The sequence below is a fragment of the Manis javanica genome, chromosome 14, assembly GCF_040802235.1.
Source record: "Manis javanica isolate MJ-LG chromosome 14, MJ_LKY, whole genome shotgun sequence".
NCBI classification, from domain to species: Eukaryota; Metazoa; Chordata; class Mammalia; order Pholidota; family Manidae; genus Manis; species Manis javanica.
This window is the reverse complement of record NC_133169.1, coordinates 54,312,841-54,331,049: the sequence shown is the minus strand read 5'-3', so window position 1 is coordinate 54,331,049 and position 18,209 is coordinate 54,312,841. Positions and strand designations below refer to the sequence as shown.

The window sequence follows — 18,209 nt, the reverse complement described above, 5'->3', positions numbered from 1 at the left end:
GAACTGAAGTGAATTTTATTTTCTGAATTTCACTAGTCCTTGAACTATCTGAGCACAGCATGGGGCTAGGAACTGCTGGTCGCCAGGGTCAGCTGGTGGCCCCAACAACATGGAGTGTTAAATGAGAATATGCAGGTTTTTAAAAAACACAAACAAACAAACCTCTCCACATTAGAACCAGGATTCCATGAGGAAGGACAGTGGGTTTCTCTTGGTCCAGGCCATGCAGACTCAAGGGAATACCTGAAGGCCAAAATGCAAATGCGGGAGGCCACCCATCTAGAGACATGAAAGGCTGCAGAGGCAGCTTCCTGGCCAGAGGCACACTTCCTCCCCTCAAAGCCAGGGCGCCTGACTCCCCCTGCACTTGCTCAGGTGCTCTGATTTCAGAGTCCAGGGCCCATCTCATCCTCCACCCTCCACTCCTGGAACCAGGGCCCTCCACCCCCGAGGTGGCTGGAGACAAGACAAGGCCCAGGAGCCCTGTAGCAGAAACCACAGCAATGGAGGCAGAAGGACAATGGCCCTGGCTTGGCAAGACAGACAAGCAGAGCCCACTCACATGGGGCCTGTTAGCATCTGTTTGACACCAACATGGCATTTACTTGTCTCTAAATGGGAAACGAGAGCTAACCCATAAGTCATGGGAAACGAGAGCTAACCCAGAAGTCATAGAGAATCAATCAAGCAGATGATTGGGGCCTGACAGATCTGATGCTGCCAACTCCCCGAAAATGGAAATCAGAGCCCCATTTACAATGCATGGCCTCATGTCCTGATTACAAGGGTGGAAAGTTTCCTAGACAAGCATAGATTATTTAGCAGCAGAGGAATAAAGAAAGTTAAATGAGTAAATGCTAAATTAAGAGAAAGAAGAATAATGGTTTTCCATGAACTCATAAATGTTCATTTTCTTGGGTCACACAACTTTTCAGAGTCAATTAAAACTCTCAACTACATTCTCCAAATACTAAAGGGGGCATGCAGTGCACCAAGTGGTACAGAGCAGAGGGCTTGAGGGAGCAGTGAGAGAGGAGAAACATCCAACACAAAGAATGAAGACGGTCACTCTGATGAAAGATGAAAATAAAAAGCAGACTCCGAAGCACAGCACCAGCCTGGCAGTTGTGGTCCCCAGAACAACCTGGCTGGGCCCTGGGGACAGAACCTGGGCAGGACACCAGTGTAGGTGGCATGGGGGTGGCGATGGGTGACAGCATGGGAGTGTGGGCTGATGCTCAGGATTAAATCACTGCAGAGAAGCCAGAGAGGAGCACTGGGTTCAGAGATCCAAGAGTCCCTATCGACCTGCTGTCTTGCAAATAGGTGACAATGAGTCTGGAACCCAGGCTGCTTCAGCTCACCGCTCCCTACGCCTCCCTGCTCCTGCCCTGGAAGCCAGCGTCCCATCCAGCTACTTCTGGCATGACTGCAGCTTGTACACTTCTCTCCTTGTCTCAACTGCAGGGAGGTAAAAGGCCAGGGTCAGCCAGCACACAGATTCTCCTTCACGGGTGTGTGCAGGGGGCCTCCTCTTGGGCTTTTCCTGCCTGGTGCTCTCTGGGGCTGGAAGAACTAGCATCCCTGGAAGCCCATGAGAACCTCAGTTTCAGGGCCACCCCATGCGCAGAGCTGCTGCAGCAGCATCCATATCGCCCAAGGACCCTCCGGCTGTCTGCCCACGATTTGAAGCTCAGGAGACACTCATCCCTCCTGACTCAGGAGGTGGGAACCAGCTCATCCAGTGCCTGGCGACCTCGGAGTATTTGTCACCATCTTTCACCTGGAAAATTATGCAATTACTCACATATCTACAGCTGGGGGTTGTGCTCTCCCAATTGTACCTGAGAAACTAAATTCCACACCTCGTGACATAGAAGAATCAGCAGAGAGCCATGGCCAAGGGTTCAAGGACCAGAGAAGAGGCTCCCACCCCGCAGGCTGCCACCACACCTGCAGCAGAAATCCTGGATCCTCATTAAAGGGGTGCAGTCGGGAACCCTACTGCTCCTCGCCTGGAGAAAGGGCCGCCGTGCCTCTTGCTGTGACACCTCACTCCAAGGCTCTTCTTTGAAAGCCAAATGCTGGAGCTGGCAGCAGCGAGCGTTTAGGAAGCGTGAGTCCAAACATACATGGGAGATGCACGCAGGCCTGCACATCAGAGGAGGCTTGGGAAGTGCTGAGCACCCAGCCTGGAGCCCTGCCTGTCCCCAGGGAGGAAGGAGTTTGTTTTCTCCATGCCCACAAGCAGAGTGACGGGCAAAATCTTCTGTGGAGTCTGAGGTGCTGATGGGCAGACTTCAGACCCCACTGCGAGCTCTTCTCCCCTAGCCAGCAATCAAAAGGAAGAGTTGGGACACAGGGTGGGGGTTGGGCACGTTGTCTTTTCCCTGTAGAAAGGGCAGGGCACGTTGTCTTAAGTTTATCAAGTCTATAAGCACAATGACACTCTGAAAAAGAAATCTTTTCAAAAAAATTAATGCCCTGTCTTAGCAGTCCAAGTCTTCCTGAATGTCCAACCAATGCAGAAAGAAGCCAGGGCAGTTAAGGCCTCTGCAATTAGAAGCTGCCCTCGCTGAGGAGAGCCCCTGAGTGCAGGTAGCATCTAGGGCCAACACGTGCAGAAAGGGGAAAGGGCCAGTCAGCCAGGGTCGGATTCCTGCTTCCCAGGGCTTAGGGAGGAGGGCGAACATCCTTATTACTGATGGTATCCCACATATTGTTCCTTCAGGACTCTCCAATGAGAGTTTGCACACAGATGTCAGACCTCAAAAGGCATCTCTGGTCTATAAGCACTAAGGCAAAGAAAATTGACAACTAAAGGGACCAACATCAATGATTATAGTTACTTAGTGCCTGACAAGAAACTATGGCTAAAAGCAATTTAGAAAAAGTTCAGCAAAATGCATGAAGGATGCATAAGGCCACCATCTCATCTAGAGCCAAGTGAGTGGTAGGGACAGAGCATCCAGGGCCCAAAGTGGGGGGAACTCTCCCTCAAATCCCTGCCCCTCATGAGGTGAGGGTCCTGGCAGCAGCCACCACATCACTCCTCACTTTCTTCATCCCTCCAAATATAAAATCCTACCAGTACTGATTTTGCTACTACATCTATCTTGGCCAGTGCATAGGGGAAGGGGGTAAATATAACTAGTTCAGAATTTCAATAGGTTTTTCTCTCTCAGAATTGTTTCCTGTGAATTCAGAATTTCATTAGTATTCTAGGCCATGTACTGCCACTCACCTCCTATAAAAGAGGCACTCCAACCAGTTATACTTCTTTTTATCTATGTTTGTAAAATGGTCAACTCCCTGAAGCTATTTCAACTGCAGTCTTTGTACAGACAACAATTATTTAACAAAATTCACATTTGCTTTAATTGCTTTAAAAATGTGCACCGTGTGGGTGGGACTTGAAAATATGGGTGAATGTAGTAACCACAATGTTGCTCATGTGAAACCTTCATAAGATTGTATATCTATGATATCTCAATATAAAAAAGAAAAAATGTGTACACACACACACACACACACACACACACACACTGGTCATTCAATCCTTATTTAACCTTAGGGCACTCAAGTAATTAGTAGATTAACTTTACAGGCAAATCAAGCCTTGTTCATGCTTTCCAAGTACTTTAAAAATCTTAAGTTAATGAATGTTTTCTAAAGTATTACTGCCAGGAAAAAACATACAAACACATAGAAACATTTTATCATGTAGTTCCTGAAAAGATTTTTTAATTTTTTACAGAGTCTCAGGAAACTTTGCTGGTTTTGAGTCTTCTAGAAAGTAAGACTGTCTGAAGAAACTGCTGGAGGAGTTTAATATGGTTTGGGCAGTCGGTATGGACATACTAAAAGGCTACTATTCAAAGAAGAAACTACCCAGATCCTGTAACACACAAGGACTGCCTGGGATGTTGATACAAACCTGGCTTGGCCAGCAAGTTGCCTCCAAATTAGCTACGGAAACCACTCGTGTCCCCACTGGAAATGAACCTGCTGTGCAGAGAGAGATGTGACACACCTAAGTGTTCCAGGGTCTAGGCTGAATTTGGGAAACACCAAGGTGACTTCATGGTTAGAACCAAATGTTGAATAAATAACAATTGGCTCAAAAACACACTGAGCCTCTATTCTGCTCTTAAAATTATTAGACACTGTGGAGGAGAAATATAAATAAGATAGGCTTCATCCATATGTTAAATAAGAAATGTAAGAATTAAGAACAACCACTAAAAGGAAAGACTAGGACCTCAGAGAAAGAGCTTAAATGTGACCAGGAGTGGTCAAGGAAGGTTCTAGAGAAAAGGTAAGAACCAGAACTGAGCCGTGGTGAAGGGGATGATCCAGACATATGGGAAGGGATGGCATCCCAGGCAAGAGAACCCTGGAGAGTAATGGCTTGGCGGGGTCATCATACAATGCAATCAAGGTCACAAAACAAATCAGTTACAAATAAATGCTCAGCTCTCTCCAGATATTTACTGAGGCTGTCCTATGTCCTAGGGCCATTCACATTCTCATCATCCTGGTAATCATTCATATAAGCAAACTCGATGAGTGGACGTCATAACACTTCACAACACTCGCTCTCTCGCAAAGAGAACGGGATCGATAGGGCAGTTGTTCCTGTGGCTCCAAGTCTGCAGAGGCAGCACTTCCTTTGCCTGAAGCAGCAAAATTCCTGGACCTGGGACATGACAGCATCTCTGGGCTCTATCCTAATGAGGGAAATGGGAGGAGGCACCCAAACAACACCCCAAAACAAAAAAGCTTTACTTCCTCAGAATGAGCAGCATCTGCTTTTCCTTGATGGCACTCAAAGTATTAGGGGGTTCAGAGCTAAGGTAAAGATGCCCTAGGTTGACACTGACTTACCCGCAGTTTCCCTCCAGCTAAATCCCACCTTAGTGGTTTGACTCTTTTAATTGAAATAAGTGATTTAAAACAGTGGGCCAGTGTATCCCAATAGTAAAAAGATGACACAAGCCTATCTGTGGGTTTGTCTGTTTGCTTTACTGTTCAATATTCACCACTGCATTTGCAGGATTTAAGTGACCACTTCCCTCTGGACAGGTATAATGAGTAAGCCATTCCCACACGGAACAGCTGTCCTGGCCAGCAAGTCAGCCGCAAGACTCTTTGAAAAGAGCATTAAGTTGTGTCCTTCATGGATTTAGATGGGAGAGATAGTGTTTCTATTCAACCAGCTGCTCTCCACAAAAGGAAGCCACACTAACTTCAGCAGGAAAAGTGTGCATTAAATTACTTCTGAAGCTCCCTGAAGATTAAGGCTTCTAGGCTTGGGATTGCATTACAATTTAGTAATAATGAAAGAGAAATCATTCCTTTTGATCAAATAATGCATTAATCCTGCCATACACTGTGCGTCCTTATTCACTCTCTGGTCATGTTGACTTTCTGAGGGAATTTTTCTCTCTCAGTCCACACAGCGAAAAGGAGAAGAGCGTGCACCCAGGAAGCCAATGGAAGGAAAATGCTTGGATGAGAATCAGTATTCACCACATCGTGAAGAATATCCAAGGTAGTTTTAATGAAAGGGCAAAGCTATTTCATAAGGTTCAGCAGATACAAAACATTTTCTATGGAAAAACCGCATCCCTCATGAGGCCCAAATTCAGGAGGCCTACTACCTGAGCAGGGCTAGGCTGCAGTTTATGAATCCTCTTTAGCACTTAAGACCAAGTTCACTAAGCAATTAGCAGTATATCGAGACTCTCCAGGGAGGCATTGGAGAACCAGTTTTTCAAGCACTTTAGAAGCATTTATATATACCTAACATGCCATTAATCATTCTTATCTGTTCATTAAGGCAGACTCCCTCAGGACCCCTACCTGCCAGCTCTTTCTCAGCCTGGTTCTTTGTATCTGCATACCTGAAAAGGAGCCCATCTCTTTTAAAACATTTTGTAATTAAAAGATTTCATTAATTCACAGGGGTGTGCTCCACCAATGAAAACTCTGCGTTTTCAGAGTTTTATTATATATATGAAAGACTATTCTCTTGAGGGTCTTCGCGTAAGACCAACCATGCAAGTGAGGCTTGCTTTTGGAATATACACTTTCAGCACTGGAGAGATTTGAGACCGTTATTTACAGTATAATATAAATCTGTCCATATCCACACATGTTGCTTCTTTCTGTCCCCACCAGAAAGGGGGAGTGGCTTTAGTTCACAATGCACTCTAACTGGTCTAAACTAAAGCTGGGGGAGGGAACCAAAAAGCAATCAGTTTTAAATGACACATTGGCAGTTACGTGACTTTACCTCTGCCTGCGACTCCCCCACACCCATGTTCAGTCCTCTGCTGGTTCCTGGGTCCATCCATCCCAGCACAGCTGGCAGCGAGGCCCCAAGCAGTGCAAGATGCAGCCAAAAGTATCCTGGCTTCATTTTGTTGAGTCTGTTGAGAAAATGAGAGATGCTCAGAATTAAGTTCTGCAAAATGTAAGCAAGTCAGACTGGGTCGTTGGTACCTGTACTCCGGAAGCAGACAAACCTTAGTTTAAGTCCTGGCACCAACTCCTCTGTTCTACTAGAGAGATGTTATACTACTTCTGAGGTTAAATTTACTCACCTCTAAAATGGGATCAATTATGTGTACTTCACAGGGTTGCTTCTAGGACTGAAGAAGTCAGTGTCAGCACATAGTAAGAACTTTGTCAATGCCAGCTGTAAGGTAGAGACCAACTTGAAATGCTACTTATTGCTACATATATACAAGAACAAACTAGGGTCAGGAAACTGGGTCATCCCCGTTAGGTTACTATATATCTACGCTGCAGTTTCTTCAGAAAGCGTTTGGGACTGGGCACACAACTGGTAGCACTAGTAACACAAGTTAGTGTTACTACCCTGCCCTTTTATCATTCTTCCCAGCTTATCCATTCTCCATCAGTGCTCCTGGGTAAGCACACATATAAAAGTCCCTCTTATTTCCTTGTTCCTGTCTTTGAGCCTGAATAAACTAAAAACAGAGAGGTAATAAAATCTTATTCTACTTAATGTACAGATGTCAATTCCTGGAGTAATGAAATATTCAGGACACGAAATCTACTATTTAGTTTTTAATTTACCTCGTAATCCCAGACCAATTACATCTGATGTTCTATTATTAATGGAGAGCATCAAAATAAAATCTACTCCTTTCAGTTCTTATTTTGCCAAGCTCCAAATCACTTCATTTAAGGAGGTGCATCCAGGCTTCTCCAGTTAAACCAGCTGTTTTGAGATTCCGGAAGCCCGGGCTCGAGTCCTGCTGCACTCAGAGCGTCTCTGGGTTTACCTCGTTCCTGGTGAGGTCCCTGCAAGCTTTTATTAAAGACAGGGGAACACATGAGCCAGGCCAATTACTCAAATATTCCTAAGCAGCTTCTTTGTAAAATTAGGTCAGCTTGGCCACCACCAGATCAGACTTGATTTGCAAGGTGGATGTGTCTTACATGTCATTTTATACTCATGATGATTGACAATTCATTACACCTATGGCAGCAATAGCCTAAAAATTTACAACTCAAGTTTCACGACAGTTTGGTTCATGGAAAAAGAATTAATACTGGGGCTAAATCAATTTTGATGATCTATCTAATAACCAAATAGAGACTATCGATTTGGTTAACACTTATATAGCAATTACTTTGGGTCGGCATCGTTCTAAACACTTCACAGGTGTGAACTAATAATCTTCATTTCTGCCCCATGAGGAGGGCAGTGATTATCCCCTAGTCAAATGACAGAGGGTCACAGAGAGGGTAAGTACCCTGCCAAGGACATGGGGCAAACAAGTGGGAGAGCCGGGGCTCCAAGCCAGGCAGGTGGACCTGGGGTCTGTGCTCTTAACCTCTATCCTGTCCTGCCTCTGGTAGCAGTTTTATTTCAATGAACAGTTGCTTTCAGTAAGATGGGAAAAATCTATGAGAGCAAGATAGACGGTCCTGAGCCCCAAATCTCTCCTTTCCTCTGAAAGCGGCCAAGAGCTAAGCTGCTCCAGCTTTCATGGCTCTGACCAAGGCCTGGGAAGCAGAGCAAGAGGAAAGAGACAAGCTGCCCCCACCCCTGCCCCCAACCCAGAATCGAGCTGCTGTGCACACTGTCCTCAGCCCTCCCTGCTGCTGTCTATTGATGGAATGTGGTTGAAAAAAGAAACCACGAGGAAAAACACAGAATGCCAGCAGCCAAGGATGCCCTCAGCTCACAGGCAGCCCCAGCTTGGTAAACTAATTACTTGGTGACTAATTACTCCTCAACTAGCCCTACTGGTCTTCAGACAGAAGGAAATAAAAGAATCTCCCCATTATAGAAATGAGAAAATAACCATCAATAGGTCACAAATGCTCTTTTTCAACTCAGAGTTCCTTTTGAGATCAGTTTAGGTTTATCAGCTTCATTCAGTCCACACTAGGGTCCTAAGATTGGTTATAAATCTACCTGAGATTGTCCTCATAAAAGAGCTGGGACTACCTTTACTTTCAAACAACTCATAAAACACAATCACTTGCTAGATAAGACATCCTGTTCCCAAGACAAGTACTTCACTGCTTCCTCCCAGGTCTCCCCCCGAGCCCACTTTCCCCCAATTTTCCATGCTCAGGAGAAACAGGCACCAGCCTGGCTACTGCACACATAGGACACCAGAGGCCTGGAAGGTTGGGGAGCATCTGCAGCTACGTCAGAGGCTACACTTAGACTAAAACCCAAGCAACCCGACCTCCAGGCAACTGTTTAGTTCCTTATGCTATCACAAACTTACACGTGGAAAATGACTGCATTCCCTGTTTAGACTGATTTTGCTTTCTTAGTGCTGGTTGGGCTCTACCCACTCCTTGTGGAAACTAGAGGATTTCTGGTTTTATAATATAAGCTGATATCTGAGCTATTATTTATTTGCCTTTAAAATTAGAGAGGTCCTACAAATTTGTGTAATGTAACATTCCAAACAGTGCCCTGCTTTTTGAAGAAAGTTGGAAAAATGTGTCATGAGCGTGCAAATGATATAGGTGTGCATATGTAAATTCCAAGCCTGCTCCCCCAGAGAACACTCACCAGCTTGGAAGTCTTTTCTGACAGGGTCAGAGGCCAGAGAGAAGCACTGACATCAGATTGACAGTGGGTTTAATACAAACTTCTCTTTTCTCTTTTGAGAACAAGGCCTGTTTGGCAAGAGACCCTCAGAACTTTTGGAGAGATTGTTCGCAGGTTCTCTCTCTCAGCCTCTCACTCAGATACACAGTAACATTATCGAACCAGAGGTTATGGATTAGCCACATGGAAATGGCTTCCCATTGTTACCCACAGGACCAGAAATTATGAAGCGATTTGGCAGAACCAAGCTACATCCTCTAGACTTGAAGAGAACAGTCGGGTTTGTGAACCCAGGGCACCTGCATTTCCAACCTTTCTAACTGAAAAGTGTTTGCTCTGGCCAATTACCTGACATGCATTGCATTTTACACATGGGCTGTTGGCAAACAACAAACAGAACCAGCTGGAAACCATCAACATCCTGAAGTCCTCTTCTGTGTCTGCCTGATTAAAAAAAAAAAGACCATATAAACCCTAACCTAAAACCAGGAGGCTATATATTAATTTCTTCTGAAAGATTTAGGACCCTAGTTTTGATTTGTGAAGGTTTTTGGAAGAAAAGGGTTTAAACTAAGATAGTCCCTCATATACTAACCCAGGGAAATCAGGCACAGAAATATATCAGGCTAACCCTGTGGATGTCCCATTAATTATCTATTCTATAGTGAATTGTTCCAACATTTGATAAATTATATGCCTAATTTAGTCTATGTGTAATGTATAAATCTACAACACTCTCATTTACCATGATGTGTATCACACACACAAATGGCTTGCAGGAACCCTCACACTTCCAACATTTACATTATACCTCTTAAGTACCACGTTCTCTCAACTGCAATTCTATTTTACCTGAAGTTCCATGCCATGTGTTAGGCATTGATAGAAAAATGTAAGGACAGATGTGCTCTTGAAATAACTACTTAATTTCATTAACTGAGTAAGCACACAATTGACCACATATAAGTAGCACAAGAAGGTTGAATTTGCAGAGAAATATCAAGAAAGGCAAAGTAGAAATTAAAATAGATTTTATGAAATCCTGACTATTCAATGTTAGTCTCTAGAATATAGTGTTAAGTCAAAAGATCACAATATGAAGATCACTTCAACAACAATGAAAAATCCTGCATTTCCTAGAAGGAGTAACTGACAGGTCAAACAGGAAAAATCCTCACCTTCCCCCACCCCCAGGACACAAAGGGATAAAAGTTCTCCCAGTGCCCAGAACAAGCTAGCCACACTCTGGAAGAAAAAGTGCCTTTCTAGAATTAACAAAAATTGATGGCAATCAAAAATTTTTGAGAGAAAAAGCCTCTGGAATGACTTCAAAGAACAATTTTAATTCATTAACAATATATATAAACTATCTTCCTGCAGGACCTTTGGCTCAGTCTGAAGTCTTGGGAGAGGGAGAGGTCTTTTCTTCCTAGCATGGTAAAAAGCTAGCATTCAAAGGAGTATGTCTGAACAGAAATGGTCTAGTGATGCGGCAGTGTCTTCTCACAAAACCAAGACGGTAAGCAGACGTGGGCTCTGTGGGGCATCAGCTCACATCTCCCATCTGAGCTACTGCCTGAGGGCTGCTGGCGCTCTGGCATCCTATCACCCCCATCATTCACTCCCCTGACCAGCTGCCTCTAGGGTGAGCGCCACCTGACCACTGCCCAGACGAAAGCCTGTCCTGCAAGCCAGAAAGGGTAAGCACCGAAACCAGCACACTCCAGGATGAGGAGAGCACTGTTAAAATTCATATCCTACTTTCCCCTCAACTTAGTGGTAGGAAAATAACTTGGGACTTTTAAGAAGAGCCCGGATTTCTTCCCGATCCGTCACAGATGGTAATACAAGCTCACTCCCGGTGCACATTTCGGTTAACAGTTACCGTGCCGTCTGCTATTCAGATTCTGTTTCTGTTCAGCCCAGAGAACGTGGACAAATATTTGTATCTCGGGGGCCTATCTAGTACAATTTCTGGTGCACAGGCTTGCAGCAAATTACGAAGCTACTGGCGCTGTTTTTCGCTCGCCGGAAACCTCGGCGGAAGCGACACCTAGAGGGGAGCGGTGGAGAGGCTGCGGAAGCGCTATTCAATGTCGGCGAATGTTATTTTGAGCTGGGTCTGCGGGATCGCGCACTGGGGACCGACTCTGCGCCACACACAGACCTAGCGGGGTCCAACTCCGCCGGCGCCAAAGACCTTTAGTGCGAGGTGCTGCACGGATGCTGCCCACATTCGGCGTATTATGAGAAACGCTACTCCTTCGGGAGGGTTTCTGTCCCTGCAAGAGTGGCAGGCACTGAAGTCCTCAGGTGGCAGGCCGCGGGCGACTGCGCTGGGGGCTCCGCTTTGTCAGCTGGAGGAAGCCCCGAAGGGTGCTCTGCGCTCGCCCCTAAACTCAAGGAGACACGCACCCAAAGCTCAGTGCTCTGCCTGCACCGCCTAGGTCCCCCCAAAACTTGAAGCAGGTTTCCTTTGCAGGTGCGAAGCGGGATGGAGATCATCCACAGTACAAGCTCTCTAGGGACCACGCTCCCCGGCAGGACCAAGCCTGAACATCCCCCAAACTGCTTGGTAGTGAGTGACTCCCCGGCAGGTTACACCGCCCGACGGTTCGCTCGCTCAGAACAGCGACTAGCTGGGCCGAACGAGAGCCGCGGGCTACCGGGAGCCGGGGTGTGTGCGGGGTTCCTCCTCCCCAGCCTGCTCGGCCCCAGACTCCGTGGACCTCGGGGTAGGGAGTGCCAGGCGAGCCGCAGCGGGCGCTTCGGGCTGCGACGCAAGTTTCCCTGCAAAGCTGCAGAAGGAGGTAGGGAGAACGCTTGCCCCGCACGCAGCCCGGGGCCAAGGGCACGGGACCGCGCCGAGGGGCCGCCGCTCACCTAGTTGGCCGAGGCCTCTCCGGGTCCGGAGCCCAAGAGCAGCGCCTGCAGGCTGGGTCACGGAGGCCGGCTCCGGCTGCTGGCTCGGCCCGAGCGGTTCTGCTCCGCTCGTCAGCCGGGTCACTCAGGTCCCTAATGCAGACCGGGGCCACAAGCCTCGGCTCCCAGACTAATTTACCCCGCATCCTGGCCGAGCCCGGGTCTCGTGGCCCGTGCCTGCCGCCCGCCAGGCGGGCAAACTTGCTCCCCGGCGCGGGCGGGGAGGACGAACAGGAGCCCGCGCCGGGCCCTGAAGGGAGACTCGGGGCCGCGGGCGCTGGGACCCCGGCGGAGCGCAGCGGGACGGGTTGGTGGAGGCGGCGGCGGCCGCTTGGCACCCTCCCCGCGCCCGCTCTGGAGCTGCGCCCGCGTACCTGCTACGACCTGGGCCGAGGGAAAGACCGGGTGGCTGGACTCGGGCGGGCGGGCGCAGAGCCCGTGGCGGCGGCGACCCGGCCCCGCATCCTCCGGCCGTTCTCCTCCGCGGTCAGCGACTCCCGGGCGCGCTGGAGGCTGCCTCGGCTCCGGCCCTCTGAGCCACAGCCGCCGCGGCCATCCTATTTCTGCCGCCGGGACCAGAGCCCGTGACGTCACCCCCAGGTCCCCGCCTGCCCGATAGCCGCCACCCGTGCGCGCTGTCCGCCAGCCTCCAGCTCAGGCCCATGAGGCGCCCGCGGTAGGTGCGCGGAGCAGGCGGGCGCGCACACGGTGCGCTAGGACTCCAGGCGCTGCAGGACGCTCTCTGCGCCCACGGCGGGAGGGGATGCGCTCCTGCCTCTGGCTCGCTTGGCGATGGCAGGAGCCGACCCCCTCCCACCCACTCCACCCACCGCCTCGCCCCCAATACACTACCCGTCTCCTCGCGTCTCTTTCCCGGGCGGGTTCTCCCCCCAAGGCTGTGCTCTCAACATGGCTTAATCAGTGGCCATAGACTGTGGAGCCCAGGCTGTCCCTGTTGGCAAAGTCAAGCGACACCCACCCTCACTGAGAACCAGCAACGTGCAAAAAAGCAAGGTTTTTAAATCTCTCTTTCGCATCTATCCTCTCCAAACTGCAGAATCTTATGAAATCCTGTGCATACAGAGGCAGTCCAGGTGATAGCTGCTTAGCCTGGCCAAGCAGAGTCCCTTCTTCTCCTTTAGAACAAGACCTTTCACGGCCCTGGCTTCATCCCCAAGCCTGGGGCTCCCAGTCCTTTCTGCATCACTCTTCAATATCTACAACTTTTGGAGACACCCCACCCAGTGGCCATTTTGCTTTTATTAATTGGCCTAGAGATCAGTCTTGGTGCCTAAATAAACTGGAAACACCTTCGTAACCACTAGGGCGCTCCAGATGGCCATTCTGTAGCCCAAGTCTGGCATCAACCTTAGGAAGGAGACCCTAGCCAGACCAGGCTGGTGGTAACTGATGAGCAGGAGACTTTCTGGGGCACTGCTTCCTGCTCTGTGTGGACACCAGGTAACCTCTGGGCACAGGGGAACAGTGTCTTGTGCCCTCTCCTGACCTAGAGGAGTGGACAGAGGGACTTTTCTGAGGATGTTTGGTAAAATATCAGGAGATGGGGAAGAATAGAAAGCTGACATGTAGGAAGAGGTATCTCCTGGCCTCCTAGGGGCTAGGCACTGTGCTAGGTGCTGGGGACACAGCAGCGGCTAGGCCAGCATAGTCCCCACCTTCACACAGAGTTTGGTCTGGGACCCAGCCCTCCCTCTACCACTGACCAGACTGTAACCCAGAGCCTGCCATGTCTCTGCCAGAGGTATCAGTTTCCCCATCTGTAAAATAAGGATTTAGGTAAGACCTGGGTGACTTCCAGGTCTCAGTCTGCTATGACTTCCCACATGGAAATCATGATTTGAGCTCAAAAGGATAAAGGCCACTCCATCCTCAGCTCCCCAGGGCCTCGGCAGGCATGATGTTCTCTCAGGTCGGACCATGAAATCTTGCCAGGGCCATGCATGACTAATGTTCCAAAGCTGACTGAGGCTGTGCATCTGGGAGCAGAAGGGATGGTCCCTTCCATCTTGGAAAAAATAGAAGACTGGGCATAAAAGAAAGCAGTGAGGTTTGAAAATATGCTGTGCCCCCCTCTGACATTTAATTCTAAGTCCATAGTCAAGATGGAGGCCCACAGCTCAGAAGTTTAGCTCCCTTCCCACACTTTGGGGTGTTTGGAAAGTCAGATTTACATTGTCAGCTCTCAGCACGAAGTCCCTGAGTCAGCCTAGTGCCCGGTTACATAACCAAGGCAAGCCTCGGCGTGTGTGTTCTAATAACCCAGGGTCATATGTAAGTCAGGGTCTGCAAATTGACCAAGATCAGAAATAGCTTTGTTTAATGCAGTGAACAGGGCCTCGACTTCCACAAATTTACTCTGCTTCCCAAGGAAAGGGGGATATAGCTGCTGCAAACCAGATGTAAGGAATATCCCTTAGAGAAAATGCGAACATCTGAAGTGAGCTATTGCGACTACTGTGCATAAAATAAGAGTGGAATTAAAAGTCACCTTGGAATAAAAAAGGTGAAGTGTGAATGATGAAATGAAACAAGTCTTTGGGGAAGCAGCATCAGATGCTAGTAGGCCTTGACACCTCTTTGAATTGCTCTGTACTTTCACCTCTCAGGGCAATTCTTGGTTTAATAATACTCCCCAACTTGGAAAATAGGCTAGATTTCTCACAGAGAATTTCAGAATTTGCCTGAAACCCAGTTTCAGAACTTGTAAGCTTACTGATGATTCTCAGTAGCCAACTAGGATGCCTGGCCAAAAAAAAATTTGGATAAGTTTCATTTTCCTGCAATTCAGTAAGTTTGGAATGTACAAGTTAAAAGGAAACATAAATTCAGATTACTGCCCCCAGCCCCAACTCTAGGTTACTGGTGAGTGGTTTAGTCAGGCAGACTCAGAGACATACATAGGAAGTTATCTATGTAATTTTACATGATCAAAAACTTAAAAATCTCCCATATATATACATTTACTTTACTGGTTTTACAACTTGTTTCTGTTTTCTATTCTTACCAAAAACACAACCATTTGATCAAAAACTGCTGCCAAAGGATGTATCCTGCAGGTCATTTCAGAGTGCAGCTGCATATCAGGCTACCCAGAGATGGCACAAGGCCCTGGGGCCGGCGTGGTGGGGAGGGGGAAGGCAGAGCACCTCCTCCAGTCTCACTGTCCTTAGCTATGGGTCAGGCCCACCCTGGTCACACAGTGTCCAGAAATACCTGGTAGAAGCCAGGCTGGGAGAAGGTGGGAAGAGGCAGAAACCTGTCTTTCTTGTCAAACCCAATTTAACATTCCACGCCTGTCCAAAAAGTGTCCTAGTAAATCTTCCAACGAGACAGTGCAGTTGACTGGATCCCTCTGTGCCTGTGCCCTCTCTGACTGGCCGGGCCTGGATGAGCCCCACCCTTTCTGGGCCTCATTTCCTTGTGGTTCAGGTGGGAGTTGTGCATCAGTGCAGTGCCAGGCACTCATACGCAATGAACTTCTGAGGCCATCTTCCATGCTGCTTACCTATGTCTTTATTTTACCAGTCCTTCTAGGAATTAGGGGTACTCTGATCTAAAAAGAGCTATATTGTTAGAAGTCTCCTGTATGTCTAGTATTAATGCTGATTTCTTAAACGATTCACTTAGTCAACCAGCAATGAAGGCAATATAGGCAATAAGCTCAAAATCCTGGACCTAAAATCATACTCAGAAATAATTTTTTAACTGTGACTTTGGGGGAAAAGTAGCCAGCACGTAGGTAAGTAAGGTATTCATTCAAGAGATAACAGTGATTTGGGGAGTTTTTCAAGGCCATGAAGAAGTGGAGTCGAGTAGGAATTTTCATTAAGAAACTGTGATGAATGAGGAGCTGCAGCGATGGAACAGGAATTGTGAATGGTTAAAGTGGAAAGAGATGAACAATAAAACCTTCCCATGGTATTGCTCCAGAGACAGAAGTCCCATCCAGGGCCTAGACTGATGGCACCCGGGGCCTGAGAAAGGCACCGAACAGTGGGAGAAAATGCAGCTCAGCCACTCTCAGAATTCCATGTACACAGGGAGACTTTGGAATGAGAAGGCCAGGCCTCCACACCGTCTTACTGGGGCTGGGGGTGCCATGAAAGAGGGCACAAGGGAGGAGGAAAGCCAAGTGAGGGGCCAAACTCCTCATTCCGAAAGGGAAGCAATCGCTGACAGTTTTTTCCACAACTTGTCCTCCAACCCACCTGTATAGAGTGGTAAATAACAGGACAATTTAAAAAAAGAACAAAGAGGCAAGCATCTGCCTTAGGGAGACTCCATTCCTGTGCGTGTATGCTCCACTCAAACAAATGTGTGATTCTGTGGGTCGAATACCGTGGCAGAGCAACTTAAGAGTTATGAACAGAAACTGGCCAGGTGAGGATCTGTAAGATGCTACTGGACTTAGCAGACATGCCATCCCGAATCTGGGCAGCCACTCCAACTTCTCTGCATCCACTCACCGGGCTCTGGCTTCTTGTGCTGCTTCCTGGCCACACAGGTACTATCAGCTATTCCGTGCTGTTCCCTCAGTGAGCCAGGTCCCTCTTCTGTTACCCTCACTACCTCAGATCAAAAAGCCTCTCTCGTGGCCCAGGACACCAACTGACAGGAAGACACGGGCCTCCATGCCTGTGTGCTACTCAGACTGGACCCTGAGGCCTGTGGTTTTCCCCAAGGCTGGCTGGAGGGGCTACTCAGTACAACACAGACGTGAGGGGAGTTCATTGACCAGAGGGAGATGGGGAACAGGAGGGAGACAGCAGATAAATTCTGCCTGCCTTCCCTGGAGGGTCTGTGCTGAGCTGCAGATACCACTTCCCACATACTAGAATGGCTAGAATGATTTTTTTAAGGGGGGAAGAAATAACAGGTACTGGCAAAGACATGCATAACTGGAAACCTCATACATGCTGGTAGGAATGTAAAATGATTTGGTTGCTCTGGAAAACAGTGTAGTGGTTCCTCAAAAAGTTAAACATATAATCACTGTATGACTCAGTGATTCTAGCCCTAGATATACACCTAAAAGAATTGAAAACAGGCTCTCAAAGACTTGCACACAATTGTTCATAGCAGGACTATTGACAATAGCCAAAAGTTAGAAACAACCCAAATGTCCATTAATGGATGAATAGATACAAATGGTGGTAAATGCATACAGTGGAATATTATTCAGCCATTAAAAGGGAATTAAGTACTGATACATGCTGCAACCTAGATGAACCTCAAAATGATATGCTAAGTGAATGAGGACAGACAGTAAAACATCACATATTGTATGATTATCCAGAATAGGAGATCAATAGAAAACAGATTGGTAGTTAGAGGGAGAAATGGGGAGTAACTATTAATGGTTAGGGGTTTGATTTTGGATTAATGAAAATGTTTTTGAACTAGATAGAGGTGGTGGTCACACAACATTGTGAATGTAGTGAATGGCACTGATATGTTCTTTCTTTTTTTTTGGATAGCCCGTTGATTCAGTGCCATTTATTGAAAATTCCTCCTTTCCCCACTGTCCAATCAGCTTATCACTCTTGTGAGTCACCATTCTGTTCCACTATTTGCCTATCTTTGTTCATTTTTAAATGGTTAATATTATATGAATTTCACCTCAATAAAAATGAAATAATTCAGGGCATATCTTGTGGGTCTGAGTTCTTTGTTCTGTTTCATTAATCTATGTGTCTATTACAGTCCTGATTACTATGGCTGTAAAAATCTTGAAATCAGATAGACTGATTCCTCCCACTTTTTCTTTTTCAAAATTGTTTTAGCTATGCTTGATCCTGTAACTTTCCATGTAAATTTTATAATGATTTTGTATATATCTACAAAGATATATATGTATACTTGCTTGGATTTGTGTAGGAATTGTGTTAAACCTGTGTATCTGTTTGGGGAGAAATGACATCTTTATTATGTTGAGTATGTCTCTCTGTTTATTTAGATATCCTTTAATTCCTTTATCAGCATTTTGTGGTTTTCTTCTTATTTCTCTTTTTTTTAAGCAACTTCATTTTAAATTTTGGTGTCCATCTGTTAATGTTAGGTATATAGAAATATTATTGATTCTTGTATGTTTATCTTGATGCTATAATTTCCTGAACTAACTTGTTATTTCTAGGAATATGTTTTTGTATGTATC

The 18,209-nt window shown here is 47.0% G+C and overlaps 1 protein-coding gene across 4 annotated transcripts in view; it reads right to left on the bottom strand.

Moving 5' to 3' along the window:
* Positions 1 to 18,209, bottom strand: part of LOC118972705 (putative histone-lysine N-methyltransferase PRDM6) — a 359,903-nt gene that overhangs the window by 256,287 nt on the left and 85,407 nt on the right. For 2 of the 4 annotated variants that reach the window (XM_073221129.1, XM_073221131.1), the window contains exon 3: positions 6,299 to 6,434. In XM_073221129.1, the coding sequence (XP_073077230.1) occupies positions 6,299 to 6,434 (136 nt within the window). The other 2 variants (XM_073221130.1, XM_073221132.1) reach the window with 2 other exon arrangements.